The 17,824-nt window shown below is 41.9% G+C and overlaps 1 protein-coding gene across 6 annotated transcripts in view; it reads right to left on the bottom strand.

Annotated features, from left to right (window-relative positions):
* Positions 1-17,824, bottom strand: part of LOC137300495 (astrotactin-2-like) — a 1,223,335-nt gene that overhangs the window by 406,135 nt on the left and 799,376 nt on the right. For all 6 annotated transcript variants that reach the window (XM_067969577.1, XM_067969574.1, XM_067969575.1 and 3 more), the window contains one exon: positions 3,526-3,791. In XM_067969577.1, the coding sequence (XP_067825678.1) occupies positions 3,526-3,791 (266 nt within the window). The remainder of the gene's footprint in view (positions 1-3,525; positions 3,792-17,824) is intronic.

Here is a 17,824-nt window from a genome sequence, read left to right as displayed (position 1 = left end):
TCATTGGTCAACTGTGTGCAAACTTAGACTTCTTTTCAAGAGCTTGGTTGAATTATTCATCAATTTAATTTGCAATGCTGCAAAATTTGAGAGACTCTTTGTGAATAATCCACTCACTGTCAGCATACTGAAAAACATGCACAAATTAGACAACCAGAACTCAATTAGATTGAGTCAAGACTCATCACACCAATTTCTATTTTAACTCATTCTATCCCAACATCTCCTGACCATGGAATTCCTTAAATTTCTCAGTCTTCCCTTTCTCTTATAACCTACATGTATGTGATTTAAATCCAAGTTTGGGGTTACGTAAACACCAGTTCTTGACTTATCTTGTCTTCCCTCTTAATTTTTTCCTTGTTTCAACTTTTGTTGTGTTCTGCACTATGTGTCTTCGCTTGTCGCCAATGTTTCTCAACAAAAAAAACTAAAATAGTAAACTATTACACAATCAAGTTACTATACTCAGTCATTTTCAAAAATGCTTGTGAAGAGGGCTGCATTAATTTAATGCCTTTTGCAAAAACAGAATCTTAGTTTTTTTTTATTATTTGAAAGCAACGGAATACTTGCTGTCAAAAAGAGACCGATACAAATCCACTGATAACTTTTGCAAAATGTAGGTTTCAACTTTTTGAACAAGAATTTCTTGAATTCGCCCAAATTATTATCTCTATAACCTCCTCCTTCTCTACAACCCAACAAGAACTCTGCATTCCTCTATATCTGGCCTCTTGTGCAGCCACCACTTCCTTCGCCCCACCAATGGCGGCCTTGTCTTCTGCTGTCTGGGCCCTAAGCTCTGGAATTCCCTCCCTAAGCCTCTCCACCTCTCTCTTTTGCTTTAAAGATGCTCCTTAAAATCTACCTCTGTGACCAAGCTGTCCTAATTACTCCTTCTTTGGCTCGATGTCAATTTTTGTCTGATTATGCTCTTGTGAAGTGCTTATGGGGGCTTTACTATGTTAAAGGCACTATATAAAATGCACGTTGTTGTTATAAGTTGCAGAAACAACAATAAAAAAAATTCCCTTGCCAGGGTCGATCACATTTATGTTATTATATATTTTAGCATTGAAGCAAGCTCTGCAAGTTCAGAAAGTGCAGGATTTCACCAATGTTAAAAAGATGAGGTAAATCAAGATATAATGGATGGGCAAAGCTGGCCATTGATTTCTAAGGCCTAGAGATTGTAAAAGGAAAAGAAGACTGAGGGAAATAAGGAGTTTCACTGTTTTGAGCTACTGGGAAGGAATGAGCTGGAGGAGGAAGCAACGCCTGACACGTAAAACTAACTGGATTTAATTACACAGAAAAAAGAAATGTGAAGTCGGGAAAGCAAAACCTGGGTCCAAGATGTCAAACACAGCACCAACCTAGAATCAGACGCCTCTGCTCAGTTTAAGTTTGTTAGCCACAAATGGCATGAAATCCTAGTAACAAACTGCACGATGTGCATTAACAGAAAATGAATGGGACACCCCATGATCAGTAACGTATTCTGCTAACTTTGTATTCCGTGAGCTTCCCCAAAGTCTCAACTGGTAAATTCACTGAATGATGCAGCACTGAGCTGTAAAGATTAGGCAAGTATCGGCTTTGATCCCTGGTCTGTGTTGACGTCAGCAGGACAGCAGAAGGGGAAAAAACATCAGCCAAGGTTCTTCCTCCTCATTGCTCTCTAGTACCCCCTGGTGGAAGTGTGTGGCTATCAGGTGAGGTAAAGATCGAGCCCTGTCGCCGTGCCCCTCCACAGTTGAATATTTTGCTAACATTCACTATCTCGGTGAAGCGTGGCCACTAGGGAGATTCACCAAAGGGTGGAAGCTTTCAGGAGAGATGGGAAGAAAATTGAAGCAAACCAAAGCGTTGTATTTTCTTATGTCTAACTTCACTGAAACAGATGACTACTGTCGCATTCATAGGATAATTCAACATTTGAGGGAGGGGGAGAAAGCAGCACCAGAGCAATTAGTAGCACTGTGAACCTCTTGTGGTTGCAACTATAGTCAGGAAAAAATATGCATATAAAATAATTTGGTTTAGATCATTTTAGAAATGCAGCATTTATGATTCACAACCATGCTCTACGACTTTTATTTGATGGCATAATCAAGAAGCAACAACATAACAGATGGTTATACTGGCTGAGGTAAGCAGCGATATCCCACAAAATCCAGTGCTTAAGTCGCATTTGCATTTAAATCTCCCCACTTATGCCGTCCTATAAAAAGTTCATGGTATTCATTTTCATTTGTGATATATTTACGCAATGCACTGCCCACTAAAAAAAGGACAAATAAGCAAATTAAAAGGGCATTGTCTTTGTGAACAAGTTGAAGCTTTTACATTTGTTAATAAACATATGATGGGATGACATAAATCATATCAAAATGTATCACCCTTCACTTCACATAATGACATTGTCGGGATAAAAACATGGCAGAGATCTTCTGCCTCTTCACCCTTGCTCAACCCTTGAAGACAGCAACTCTTTAAATTGTTGAGTTGTAACTTATTTAAAGGCGACCTTTCAAGTTGCATAAAATGTTCCTTAGTACAACTCACAAAAGACGTATTTCTTTTTAAAGACTCATCCTTGTCCTTGAAAAATGTTTCAATAACCATTTTATCATTTGCTTGACAACAAACAGTGTGAATTAACTTTCAGTTACTGAAGAAAGGGTTTTGTTTCTGCTTCGCAGCTGATGAATACTAACTATCCATTAATAATATAGAACTGAGGGACTGCCCTGAACATTACCCTTTGAAATCTGGAACTTGGTCTCAAAGCCAGCCCAGTCTGATTTACTAAAAGTCTTTCTTCTCTCTCTGATAGCTATGACGGCAAGTGAAAAGCATTAGACCAGTCTCAACTAAGTACTGAGTTAGCGTGATGACACATTGCAAAAACTTCCCATAACTTGGCAGCTATAAACAGAGAAGCCACAAAGGTGGCTGATGTGTGAAATGTTACTTTGATGTAATTCTCTTCAACAGTTGAGGCGACAGCACATTGTTTGAGAGCAAAGGGAGGTTTTCAAACTCATGCTACGCCTAACCTGGGAATCCTTGATGCTGACACTGGCTAAAAAAAGTCCAAATATTTTCCAGTCCCTTCACTGACATCACTTTACCTTGAACTCAAAATCATCTGTTTTTATATGAGTTGCTGCCAATCCCCCGCTATTGTCCCGAAAATGCTGTCTGAATTCCACCTTTGCAGCACTCTTTACTGAAACAAGTCACATTTTACCATTCACTCTCTATTTTTTACCAAGCTAATGCTGTTGAGTTCAGAATTCTTTCCTAATCCTTAAAACGTGGTCATCTTTCATCATCTATCTCTGGTACACGTTTGAATTGTGAACCCCACAAGAAGAAACTATTCAGTCCTCTTCAACAAATTTACACTGCTATTTTTTTGCTTGTTCAGCAAATTGTAATGTAACTGCATTATCATTTGAATCTTCAATCCCTGTGTAGGTGGGGCTGGAGGTCAGTACTGTGTATTACACTTACCTCTCTCGTGACATTGCCCTCTATTAGGTGGTAGAGTGGTACTATACGGGTGATCTCCAGCAGCACAGGAGTTGGACTGGCCTGATCTTTGCCTTGCCGATGGCAAAGATGGCATGTGGAGGGGCACTGTCCTTTCTCCTCGCACTCAATCTCCACACCAGTAATCGGTTGCTCATCTGACAACATCTGGGCACCCAATAAGCTTGACAGGTATGAAATAAATGGGATCGATTTGAGTTCCTTCTTGTTTCCCAATTCTGTTGTTTCTGAAAGTAAGAAAAAAAGAAAGGTGAAATGCGAATGGACATTAGTAAAATGATGTGTAGTATGTCACAAGGAACATAATGCTGGCCGTGTAAAAATTTCAGGCAGCTGCACTACATGTGCTTTTCTTCACTAAGATTTTGGTACAGTATTGCGACCGATAAACAAAACTTTTATGCTCTATTCATTTCAACTGTGAGAAACAGCCAACTGTACAATCACAGCTTTTACATTTCCAAACTTTGAGACAACAGTATGAACCACACAGATCTGTCATTGGCAATTGCAGTAACGTGAGGTGCTGAATTAAGACTATTTACAAGTGTAATAGCACAACATTAAAACATATTGGGTTGAGTGCTTACTGTATTGGTACCAGTGCTCCAAATAAGTCTCACGACAATCCCGCAGAGGTAAATACCTAACATCACATTGAAATTCAATATGAGTCGACATATTAAAGTAATAAATTGTCCAAGGTCTGTTGATAGTTTTTTTTAGATTCCAATTGGTTTCAGAATTAGGAGAGAGCCATCAGAAGCTTGCAGAGCACCACCTAGTGGTCATTCTCTGAAATTACAACATGACAATTAACGTCGTAAAATTGAATGGGAAATGTTGACATAGTAATTTACAATGGTTTATACTGACACAAAAACACGACCGAAAACTGTGACAACAGGAAGTAAGGTTTGTAGACATGAAGACCCTTTACAAGATTGTTAAGAATATATAGATGTAAATCAATAAAAATTGCTTCCATTGTGGTACCTAACGAAAATGAAACTTAAGAATGAAAGATTAGGGTTGGCAGCCTAGGGGCACAGTTTGTTGGTGCTGCTGTCCTCTGCATCTTGCAATGATCAGGGATTGGTGTATACTAGCAAGTTCTCAAATGGTGAACTTCCTGATCACAGTGGCGATAACAATTGGTGGAGGTTGATTGCAGCCCGATAAGGAGAGGCGCTCACTCTGGGGCACTCTTGCGCACCACACAGCAGTCATTAACAGGCTTTGAAAGCAGGTTGCCTGCCTGCCCTTTTGTTCAGAGAATAGTAGTACCTGTCACATAGTTAGTTAATGAGTGAAGCTTAATTAGGCACAAAAAAAGTGAAAGAAGTAATTTTTTAAACAGCTTTTTAATTGATTAAAACTAATACAGATACAATAAAACAATACAGGCTCTACCTGTAGGGCTCTTAATGCCCATAGATAAAGCCAAAGTTGTCACAAGTCCAATTATAAGCTTTGATCTCAGTTTCTTAAACTCGGGAAATAAATCAAGAATTAACATGTACATTGCAAAGCTATGAGACCACCACATATGTTCAACCTCAGGCCTCTGCAGATGCATCAAATGACTCCATACACAATTACTTAAAGAGGTAGTTATGTTCCAAGATTTAGAACATTGGTTAGTCATAACACAAATCAGCTGGCAATGATGTATCAGTAGTTTCAAATTTAGCCCAGACTGATGTGTGAGAAATCTGTAACTCTCTCCCCCAAAAAGCTGTTGAGGCTAGGGGTCAATTGAAAATTTCAAAACTGAGATTGATAGATTTTTGTTAGGCGAGGGTACTAAGGGTTATGGAACCAAGGCGGGTAGAAGGAGTTAAGATAAAGATCAGCCAAGATCTAATTGAATGGTGGAACAGGCTCGAGGGGCTGAATGGCCTACTCCTGTTCTTAAATATCGAGATAGATTTTCAACTTGCCACCAGTGCTTAAAATAAATTGGAAATAATAATCGGGCATTTTCCATAACAGGCAGCCAATCGCAAAACCAGCTTTTTGCCCAGGCGGTAAGTAGAAAATCTACTCCATCCTCTCTTTAGGTCTTCAAACAGTAGATGTTCATCTATTAGCAGGTCAGTTCATTCAATAGTTGATGACCTCCCCACTGATCTCAAAAATCAGTTGCACTCCTGTTAAAGTGGTTCAACTACAGACATTTACGGTATCCAACACCATGACCAGCATCGCACACTGCTTTGCCATTTGGGGAGCCAAGACTGCCCATTTACGTGGCATGTTAAGAAATGCATCAGCTTACCCCCTTATGTCCTGAACAGCACTCCATAACGCAAAGGGATAGAAGCTTTGTTCTATTTTTACTCTCCTGGCCACTTCCGACATATGTTACTTTTGCTAAACCTTTCCTCCTCCAATTATGAGAGTGTCCCGGCAAGAAAATGGCCACAGTACGGAGATGGTCAAAAATTTCATTCTGAGCAACTGCCCCGGTGGCAAGTCCTTTTGTGCTCCCCCCACCCTACCACCCACCCACCCGTGCTCATCTGATTCAGGCCAGGCACATTTTCTGCCATTCGACGGCCCGGATTCACGTGACCCGCTGTGCTGACCAATCCAACCCTGCCACAACCCAACCCCACCCCCATTGAGAACAAAATGTGGGAGGGAGGAGCCACGCAGCATCTTAACCACCACCACCACCAACACCCCCCCCCCCCCACCACCATACTAATGTTTCCACATCTTTGCTCCCGCATTCCCATTCCCCTGTATCCTCTATCCTCCAATCCTCCTTCCCTCCCACTCCCCTCTCTGTCGTCCTCCCTCTGTCCACCTTCTCAATCCAGCTCCTCTCACCCTTCTGCTCTCTCTTTCCCCCTCTCCCCTCAACCTTACTTGGACTATGTCCCTCTCTCAACTGCCCTCTCTCTCCTGCCTTCTCCCTCCACCCTTTTCCTTGGTTCATTTATCCCCCTGATCTCTAATTCTGCTTGACCTGAATAATGCACTTCATTTCACTTCCTGTGTACAACACCACAAGAGATTGACTAGTATTTATAAAATCCTTTAGCTGCTAACAATGTAATTGCTATTCTTAATTTCTCCACAGGATGGCATCTATGAAAATCAATAGTACAAGAAGGCCTGTTATTCTTACTTGCTCCGAAGGTGATGCTGCAACGTCTCTCAGTTTATTACAACAAACACAGCTAAAAGACATACAATTTACTCCAACTCACCATCACCGGGAGGGACCTGATGAAATGTATCCCAGGACGTTATGGGAGGTTAGGGAGGAAATTGCGGGTCCCCTAGCAGAGATATTTGAATCATCGACAGCTACAGGTGAGGTGCCTGAAGATTGGAGGGTAGCAAATGTTGTGCCTTTGTTTAAGAAGGGCGGCAAGGAAAAGCATGGGAACTACAGACCGGTGAGCCTGACATCTGTAGTGGGTAAGCTGTTAGAGGGTATTCTGAGAGACAGGATCTACAGGCATTTGGAGAGACAGGGACTGATTAGGAACAGTCAGCATAGCTTTGTGAGAGGAAAATCATGTCTCACGAAATTGATTGAGTTTTTTGAAGGGGTAACCAAGAAGATAGAGGAGGGCTGTGCAGTAGACGTGGTCTACATGGACTTTAGCAAAGCCTTTGACAAGGTACCGCATGGTAGGTTGTTACATCAGGTTAAATCTCACAGGATCCAAGGTGAGGTAGCCAATTGGATACAAAATTGGATTGACGACAGAAGACAGAGGGTGGTTGTAGAGGCTAGTGAAGAAGGTTATCCAGGATTGCAACGGGATCTTGATAAATTGGGCCAGTGGGCCGATGAATAGCAGATGGAGTTTAATTTAGATAAATGTGAGGTGATGCATTTTGGTAGATCGAATCGGGCCAGGACCTACTCCGTTAATGGTAGGGCGTTGGGGAGAGTTATAGAACAAAGAGATCTAGGAGTACAGGTTCATAGCTCCTTGAAAGTGGAGTCACAGGTGGATAGGGTGGTGAAGAAGACATTCAGCATGCTTGGTTTCATTGGTCTGAACATTGAATACAGGAGTTGGGATGTCTTGTTGAAGTTGTACAAGACATTAGTAAGGCCACACTTGGAATACTGTGTACAGTTCTGGGCACCCTATCATAGAAAGGATATTATTAAACTAGAAAGAGTGCAGAAAAGATTTACTAGGATGCTACCGGGACTTGATGGTTTGACTTATAAACAATTTTACATACACCAAGTTATAGTCCAACAAATTTATTTTAAATTCCACAAGCTTTCGGAGGCTTCCTCCTTCGTCAGGTGAACGGTGTGGAAATGAAATTTTCGAATCCTTCGCATTTGAAAATCACAGAACAATGCCTGGTGATTACTGCCCGTTGCCAAGGCAATCACAGTGAGCAGACAGTTTGACTTATAGGGAGAGGTTGGATAGACTGAGAGTTTTTTCCCTGGAGAGTAGGAGGTTTGAGGGTGATCTTATAGAAGTCTATAAAATAATGAGGGGCATAGATAAGGTAGATAGTCAAAATCTTTTCCCAAAGGTAGGGGAGTCTATAACGAGGGGGCATAGATTTAAGGTGAGAGGGGAGAGATACAAAAGGGCCCAGAGGGGCAATTTTTTCACTCAAAGGGTGGTGAGTGTCTGGAACGAGCTGCCAGAGGCAGTAATAGAGGCGGGTACAATTTTGTCTTTTAAAAAGCATTTGGACAGTTACATGGGTAAGATGGGTATATAGGGATATGGGCCAAGTGCAGGCAATTGGGACTAGCTTAGTGGTATAAACTGGGCGACATGGACATGTTGGGCCGAAGGGCCTGTTTCCATGTTGTAAACTTCTATGATTCTATCAGCAAGGCCACAGGAGACATATTAGTATTTAAAATAATTGTGATAACTCTGTATATGTATCTATCAAAATGAGTCAGTTTATATTACATGTAAATCAATAAATATCGCTTCCATTGTGGTACCTTAACAAAAATAAAATCTCTGAAGATTGGGGATGCCCAGCACAGTGATGCAGCGTGTTGGTTCATTAATACTCTCTGCCACGCATGATAGAAGGTGGGTTTACACCAGCAAGTCCCCACATGGTAAACTTCCTTGGAGCAGCTATTGGTTGCCACCCCAACATGAAGACAGCGAGCAGGGAAATCAAATGGGCAGGTCATCCTGGGCTAACATAAAGCCTCCAACCAGTCATTAACAGAAACGCTGATTATCTGTCCATTTTGTCAAGAAATGGTATGTGCCACATAGGAACCAAATGAGAAGAGAAATGAAGCAGAGAAAGTAGATTTTTAAGCAGCTTTTTCAATGATTAAACTCGTACATCAGCAATAAAAAGAACACAAGGCTGTACCTGAATCCCTATAGATATACCTAGGGTCCAACTGCAATATTTAATCAGTTTCTTAAACTTGAGAAATCAGTTTCCTATAAGGAATGAATATGTATATTGCACATCTATGAAGCTGGCAAACACTTTTATTCTTAGGCCTCTATATGTGCATGGAATGAGATTCCATACACAATTAAATGATGCCATGTGTTATTTCAAGCACTTAGAACATTGGACAGTCATAACATTGATCAGTATTAAAGGTGTGATTCGAGGTGATAATAGAAGAATTGTAAAGTAGTTTTGACTATTGAGCTCTGCAGGACTTTACAGCCATAACTTGGGAATAAAGACAATACTCATTGAGGTTCCTTGTGCTGCCGGGGGAGTTCTGATCATGATTGTATGAGCACTGAGAGGTGTTTACCATAAAACATGATCCTTTCAACTTTAGGACCTGGGTTCAAACGTAGCCCAGAATGCTCTGATGAAAGTATTCTCCATGACTTCAACAGTGGATGTTTCCCACCCTCACCGTACATTCCTTGAGTCATTGTACCCCAACGTCTGGAACTCCCTTCCCAAAATCCCACTGACTTGCCAACCTCTTTTCCTACCTTCAAGAACCTCCTTAAAATTCTGCTTTATGACTTTGCTTTTGTTCCTCCTTCCCAACCCATTTATCTCTGCCTTAGGACTGTGTTCTCCATGTGAAGAACACTATACAAGCTGCTGTTGTTTCTAGTTGGGTAGGCAAGAGCGTCAATTTTTTAAAAATTCGTTCATGGGATGTGGGCGTCGCTGATGAGGCCGGCATTTATTGCCCATCCATAATTTCCCTTGAGAAGATGGTGGTGAACCGCCTTCTTGAACCGCTGCAGTCCGTGTGGTGACGGTTCTCCCACAGTGCTGTTAGGAAGGGAGTTCCAGGATTTTGACCCAGCAACGATGAAGGAACGGCGATATATTTCCAAGTCGGGATGGTGTGTGACTTGGAGGGGAACGTGCAGGTGGTGTTGTTCCCATGTGCCTGCTGCTCTTGTCCTTCTAGGTGGTAGAGGTCATGGGTTTGGGAGGTGCTGTTGAAGAAGCCTTGGCGAGTTGCTGCAGTGCATCCTGTGGATGGTACACACTGCAGCCACTATGCGCCGGTGGTGAAGGGAGTGAATGTTTAGGGTGGTGGATGGGGTGCCAATCAAGCAGGCTGCTTTATCTTGGATGGTGTCGAGCTTCTTGAGTGTTGTTGGAGCTGCACTCATCCAAGCAAGTGGAGAGTATTCCATTACACTCCTGACTTATGCCTTGTAGATGGTGGAAAGGCTTTGGGGAGTCAGGAGGTGAGTCACTCATGGCAGAATACCCAGCCTCTGACCTGCACTTGTAGCCACAGTATTTATATGGCTGGTCCAGTTAAGTTTCTGGTCAATGGTGACCCCCAGGATGTTGATGGTGGGGGATTCGGCGATGGTAATGCCGTTGAATGTCAAGGGGAGGTGGTTAGACTCTCTCTTGTTGGAGATGGTCATTGCCTGGCACTTATCAGGCGCGAATGTTACTTGCCACTTATCAGCCCAAGCCTGGATGTTGTCCACGTCTTGCTGCATGCGGGCTCGGACTGCTTCATTATTTGAGGGGTTACGAATGGAACTGAACACTGTGCAATCATCAGCGAACATCCCCATTTCTGACCTTATGATGGAGGGAAGGTCATTGATGAAGCAGCTGAAGATGGTTGGGCCTAAGACACTGCCCTGAGGAACTCCTGCAGCAATGTCCTGGCTTCCAACAAGCACTACCATCTTCCTTTGTGCTAGGTATGACTCCAGTAACTGGAGAATTTTCCCCCTGATTCCCAATGACTTCAATTTTACGAGGACTCCTTGGTGCCACACTCGGTCAAATGCTGCCTTAATGTCAAGGGCAGTCACTCTCACCTCACCTCTGGAATTCAGCTCTTTTGTCCATGTTTGGACCAAGGCTGTAATGAGGTCTGGAGCGGAGTGGTCCTGGCGGAACCCAAACTGAGCATCGGTGAGCAGGTTATTGGTGAGTAAGTGCCGCTTGATAGCACTGTCGACGACACCTTCCATCACTTTGCTGATGATTGAGAGTAGACTGATGGAGTGGTAATTGGCCGGATTGGATTTATCCTGCTTTTTGTGGACAGGATATGCCTGGGCAATTTTCCACATTGTCAGGTAGATGCCAGTGTTGTAGCTGTACTGGAACAGCTTGGCTAGAGGCACAGCTAGTTCTGGAGCACAAGTCTTCAGCTCTACAGCCAGGATGTTGTCGGGGCCCATTGCCTTTGGTGTATCCAGTGTACTCAGCCGTTTCTTGATATCATGTGGAGTGAATCGAATTGGCTGAAGACTGGCTTCTGTGATGGTGGCGATATCGGGAGGAGGCCGAGATGGATCATCTACTCAGCACTTCTGGCAGAAGATGGTTGCAAACGCTTCAGCCTTGTCTTTTGCACTCACGTTGCTGGACTCCGCCATCATTGAGGATGGGGATGTTTGCAGAGCCTCCTCCTCCCGTTAGTTGTTTAATTGTCCACCATCATTCACGACTGGATGTGGCAGGACTGCAGAGCTTTGGTCTGATCCATTGGTTGTGGAATCACTTTGCTCTGTCTATAGCATGTTGCTTCTGCTGTTTAGCATGCATGTAGTCCTGAGTTGTTGCTTCACCAGATTGGCACCTCATTTTTAGGTATGCCTGGTGCTGCTCCTGGCATGCTCTTCTACATTCCTCATTGAACCAGGGTTGATCCCCTGGCTTGTTGGTCATGGTAGAGTGAGGAATATGCCGGGCCATGAGGTTACAGATTGTGGTGGAATACAATTCTGCTGTGCCTCATGGATGCCCAGTTTTGAGCTGCTAGATCTGTTCTGAATCTATCCCATTTAGCACGATGGTAGTGCCACACAACACGTTGGATGGTGTCCTCAGTGCAAAGACGGGACTTCGTCTCCACGAGGACTGTGCGGTGATCATTCCTACCAATACTGTCATGGACAGATGCATTTGCGATTGGTAGATTGGTGAGGATGAGGTCAAAAGTAAGTTTTTCCCTCATGTTATTTCGCTCACCACCTGCCGCAGGCCCAGTCTGGCAGCTATGTCCTTCAGGACTCGGTCAGCAATTGGCCTTGTGCATTCGGAGATGTGCCCGCTTGCTGAGAATATCCAGGATGGCACTACACAGGCCACTTACACAGGAGTCTTGCACCATTCTTGCTGTCCCAGCCACTGTGATTATACATTACTTTTGCTAAATTGTTCCTCCTTCGATTACGTGAGGGTTAGAATCATGGAATAATACAGCATAGACGGAAACCAATCGGCCCATCGTGTCTGTGCTCTTTGAAAGAGCTATCCAATTAGTCCCATACCCTTGTCCTACCCCCACAGCTTGCAATTTTTTCCCCTTGAAGTGTTTATCCAATATTGAAAGTTATTATTGAATCTGCTTCTACCACCTGTTCAGGCAGTGCATTCCAGATCATAACAACTCACTGCATAAAAAAAATTTCTCCTCATCTCGCCTCTGGTTCTTTTGCCAATTACCTTAAATCTGTGTCCTCTGGTATCAACCCTTCCACCAATGGAAACAGTTTCTCCTTATTTACTCCATCAAAACCCTTCATGATTTTGAACACCTTTATTAAATCTCTTCTTAACCTTCTCTGCTCCAAGGAGAACAGTCCCAGTTCTGCCAGAAAGTGCCCACGGAGGTACAGTCCAAATCAAGAGCATGTCACCAAGTGCGAATCTGTAGCAGAGGCATTATATGGATGGCTGGTGTTGAAATGAACAGACATCTCCACTAGAAAGATATTATCAACAGAAGAACTCACAAACAATCATATGACGTGTTCAATTTAAGTCACAAAGTTGTGCGTTTGTAGTGTGATTTGGAACTGCAGATTGACGTCAGTATTTTGAGTCCATATTTGGGCTTGCAGCCACAATACTAATTAAAATAATCTGATCAGCTAACAGTACCTCTCATTCACTCCAGAGCAGCATGTCACAAAGAGCATTTCCTACCTGTGTTACTCGAACAGGGCTATTCCAGTCAACACTGGCATCATTGAACTTCACACAAAACATCAGTCACAACACAAACAGAAACATGATTTTACAGATTCTTACTTTAGGCTTTCTACAGGATGTAAGATTTATTAATTGAACCAACTCAATGTTATAACATGGCCTCATCCTCGATGTACTATCTCTCCTCAATTAATAACTTGACAAGAGAGCTAAAAGTGTCATCAGCTCCAACCAGTTCTCAGGTATTGCTACACTCATTCATTAGGTGAATGTCTCATATGTTTGAAGTTGTTGGGGCTATATGTGAGGGAGCTCTGCACTCCTTGACTCTACTTTATTCCGAGTACAAGAATGAAAAAAATGTCAAAGAATTTTTTTAAAAATATGTTTTGAAAGCATGAATTATGAAGATTGGATGTGATGTTGGTTAGACACTGGATTTTCACCCCTGGGACCGAAGTTCAAATCTAGCCAAGGCTGATGGTATACTGGCAGTAAGGGTCCTTTGTGAAATAGGTTTGCACAATCTCAATCCAGCCCCTGGGAGTTCACAAAGCAAAACTGGCACTAAACTGGCAGTCTCTCTCAGATTACTATGTGCTGTGGACCATGCCCCCTCTGGGATGATTATTGTGGGAAATTAAAAAAGGTCACACTGGTGCTCTTCTGAGGTTAGTGCTAACGGTGCAGTCACATTCCACAAGTATAATGTCGACATGAAGCCACAGCAACATTGCACTGCATAAAACCAGGAGTGAGAATCAAGCGTCAAGGCCCAAACTGACTCCAAAGGGAAGTGGAGTGAGATTCCTTCCTCCGGGAAGCCTCACTCCACTTCAATTAGTGTGAAGTCGGGCATTAACATTAGATTCAGGCTGCATTAACACTATAATCTCAGCAACAATGCGAAGTGAAACTGCTTTGCTCCGACACTGGTTATAGTGTGAATGCTCTGAGATACATTGGTGCAACAGAGTTAACTCGACATCTTGCCAGCTGTATACCTGAGCTGGGAGTGCCTGATGCTCACATTGCGTGCCCAATAACAGCAGCCCCTTATTCCAAAGCGCATCCCTTTTTTGTTAAATGAAGCAAAGCCAATTGTAAAAACAGACAATGAAGCAGAAAATCTGGGATAATTAGTCTGTTTTGATTTCATTCCTGTTGTGAGATTGCAGGTGTGAGTGTTTACTGGTTATTATATTTTTTTCTCTCCGTGCTCCTGCCAAGATCACAGCAGCAGTTCGAATGCAAAACTATGAACAGTTCTGATCATGAGCCAAATAGTTAATTATCATTTGCTTTTAATGACATCATATGCCTTTGTGGATACCTGCAATTTTTAGTGTAATTATGTACTGGCTTCCTGATGCATGAATAAATTCTTCTCCTCAGTGGCTGAGTGGGTACATGCACTATCCGGTGTGGTACTGAGACATGCTGACCAGAAGGGTCCCAAGTTCAATCCCTGGTCTGTGCTAAGTTTGTAGATTTGGCCAGGCCAGCAGTCCTACAAATGACTTCTTTCGTCTTTCGGATGGGTTGTTAAACCAAGGCCCCATCTGCCCTCTCGGGGAGACATAAAAGATCCCCAGGTGCTATTTCGAGGAAGAGCAGGGGAGCTCCCCCTGGTGTCCTGGCCAATATTTACCCCTAAACCAATGTCACGAAAACAGATTATCTGGTCATTATCACATTGCTGTTTGTGGGAGCTTGCTGAGTGCAAATTGGCTACTGTGTTTCCTACGTTACAACACTGGCTACACTTCAAAAGTACTTCATTGGCTGTAAAGTGCTTTGGGACATCCTGAGGTCATGAAAGATGCTATATAAATGCAAGTTCTTTCTTTCTTTCAGCAATCCTGAGATGTTGGAGAAAAGGAAATCAGCTCCTGATTACTCTCCAGCAACCCATCAGTGAGTTAGAGTGCATGTGTGTGGACAAAATTGATGTAAGATATGATGCCCCAACAGTTGAATAGTCTGGTAACATTCATGAACTGTGCTCACGTACAAAGAATGGCTAGTCAGCACTCATGGAATCACAATGCCGCATGAACCAGTGCTATTTGGAAGAGGAGAAACTGAGAGAAAAAAAACTTCTAACAACATATGTAACATAAATGTTTAAATATCTTTCACCATCCACCTCTGAGATAGTAGATTCTAGTTGTTGCAAAACCAGCTCAATAATGAATTGGAATAGGTGGATATCTTACAGGAAATTATTTGCCATTTTTCGTGTTTTTTTCAACATGATTGGGAATGGAATTTCTCATTCAGTAAAGCTTGACATGGCAAGATATTGTCAGGGAGCATGCCTATGATCACAGATGTAGTACTATGCTTATGTGAACTCAGGTCAAAGGAATGTTACAGTCACACTAGTAGTGAATTAAATGAAGTGTACATTCTTTACCCTGCATTTGGAGATAAAAGAACTGTACTGTACATTAGGATTGTAGATGGCTTCTCTGAGGCCACGTTAGATGCACTTAAATCTCTCTGCATTTTTCTTCAATAATGTGTTTGAAGCTTAACTCCAAACCAGTTAAGCTCCAGGTAGCCCTGATGGTGGGTTGTGTAAGGAGCAAATTTGCAGCATACATGCTGAATTCATGATCTCAGTTAAGCTTTCAGGTGGAGGCAAGGCACTTCCAGCAATGGGAGGGAAAGAACAAGAGAACTTGAGCCAATCTCTACAGCACTCTTATGCCTCCTGGTGGCTGGCTACAGAGTGGAATTGACAAAGGCTTGGAAGCAGATCTACTGTTTACCCTCAAAGTTAAGTAATGCTGCATAGAAATGGGGTAGGAAATATGTCCCTTTCAAACATTGTGAATGCTAGTTAATAATGTGACTTCTCCTGCTACTGGGCCCAGTTGCTATCTTTGTGCATAAACAGAGGCTCTTGTGAGATGGGGGGAAAATGAATGTGACCTGTTTTATCTTATGATTGACTTATTATTAATGGTCTGTGATTCAGTAATGTGCAGTATTCAAAATCTTCAAACCTTCAACATGATCATATCACACAGCAACTATACTGGATGCACTGACTATCAGTATATTCCACAGAAGCCGCTGCTACCAAAAAATGGAATCAAGCTGGCCTCAGTAAGTTTGCAATATATCAAAAAAGAAATTAAGGACACAAAGTGAGTTCAATGCTGTAATCTTGTCTCAGGATTCAGGTGACTGTCATAAACAGTTGAGTGTTACTTTCACCATTTGTGCAGAGTGCATTATATTATTGTGCAGCAAAATGTAAATATTTCCCTCTTTTAGAATACATATAAACCGGAGTAAATACACCAATATGAATCGTATGGCATCACGTGACTTCAGTTAGAAATCACAGTATTAAACGACAACAAACAATCTGCTCCTTCCAATCACCTCCTCATCCTGATTTCCCCACATGACGGCTATATATATTTATATATATAATATATATATATGTGTGTGTATCTATGAGCCAGCATGTAACACACTTCTAAATATCTGTCAGCCTATATATAGTTAACAAACTTCTCATTATCTGTTATCACATATGTAACACATTCCCAAGATCAGTACTTTTATATTAATACATTCCTGGGTATCTGTTATATTATATCAACATATTCTTAAGTTTCAGTTATCTCTTATGTAACACACTTCTAAGTATTCATTATTGTTCATTGACATACATCTGAGTATCCATTATCCAACATGAACATAGACCTAAGTATCTGCTATCATGTATTAACACACTCCCTGTTATTTGTTATCCTGCAATAACACATTCCAAAATATGCATTATCATATATTAACCCACATTTAAGTATCTGGTATGTTACACTAATACATTCCCAAGTGTCTGGTATCATACATTAACACACTCCTAAGTATGAGCCATCAGGTGACTAAATTGATAATAACAATGTTCCCTTCTGTACACTGGTATTATTTGGAGATGGTGAATACTTCACCTCATTCAGTTTACAGCCCCACATCTCTGCATTTTGTAGGCATTCATTATAGTTCAATTGTTACACAAGTAGTGACATTTGTGATGAACCATGGAGATGAAATGTATTTCACTCATGTGGTGCTGCTATCGTTTGTGACAGTGTGCATTAAGTTGCTACAGTTACCGTCCTACAGTTGCTTTACTAGCAATAAATCCTGCAGGTAGCAGGGGTGGCCTCAGTTGTAGTGAAACTAAGACTACGTAGCAACAACAGAAATTGTCACTATCAATATTGGCCCAAATCTTCCTGGAAAAATAATGGCGAGTTCACGCCGTATGCTGTTACCAATGCACAATTCGGCCAGCAAGTTCAGATGAAGAAGAGATACACCGTGAGTTGCGAATCGTCATAACTTGCTAGTCGATTAACATCGTTCTGCCGTTTGCTTCATACAAACGGCAGCTCACCCTCAATCTCCCCTTTATTTTTAAGAACTTGCTGGATATGACATTAATTGCCCATTAAATTCGCTGCAGAAAGTTAGGGCTCAAATCTAACAGCGCAAGTACCTTTTTTAACAACATGACAATTGTTAATGCATGCCAATCAATCTCTCAAGCCCAGAAAGGGAACAATTTAAACCGTTGAGTCTCATTCTTGCATGTAGTAAATTCTTCTTAGAGATTTTTAAAATTTCAAATTTTTAGATTTTTTTCTTACTTTTCCTTTCTATCGCTTTTTTTTCTTTCTCTCTTAATCCGATCTTTCTTTCCCTCATATTTCTCTTTCTGTACCTGATTTGACTCTACTTCACCCCTCTAATTCACCCTCTTTCTTCGTCGTCCCTATGTTTCTTTCACAATCCTAAATCTTGTTGGTTAGGGAGATAGACTTTGGTCCAGTTGTTTACT

The sequence above is a fragment of the Heptranchias perlo genome, chromosome 31 (genome assembly GCF_035084215.1).
Source record: "Heptranchias perlo isolate sHepPer1 chromosome 31, sHepPer1.hap1, whole genome shotgun sequence".
NCBI classification, from domain to species: Eukaryota; Metazoa; Chordata; class Chondrichthyes; order Hexanchiformes; family Hexanchidae; genus Heptranchias; species Heptranchias perlo.
The sequence above is the reverse complement of the archived record's forward strand: the minus strand, read 5'-3'. Positions and strand labels throughout refer to the sequence as shown.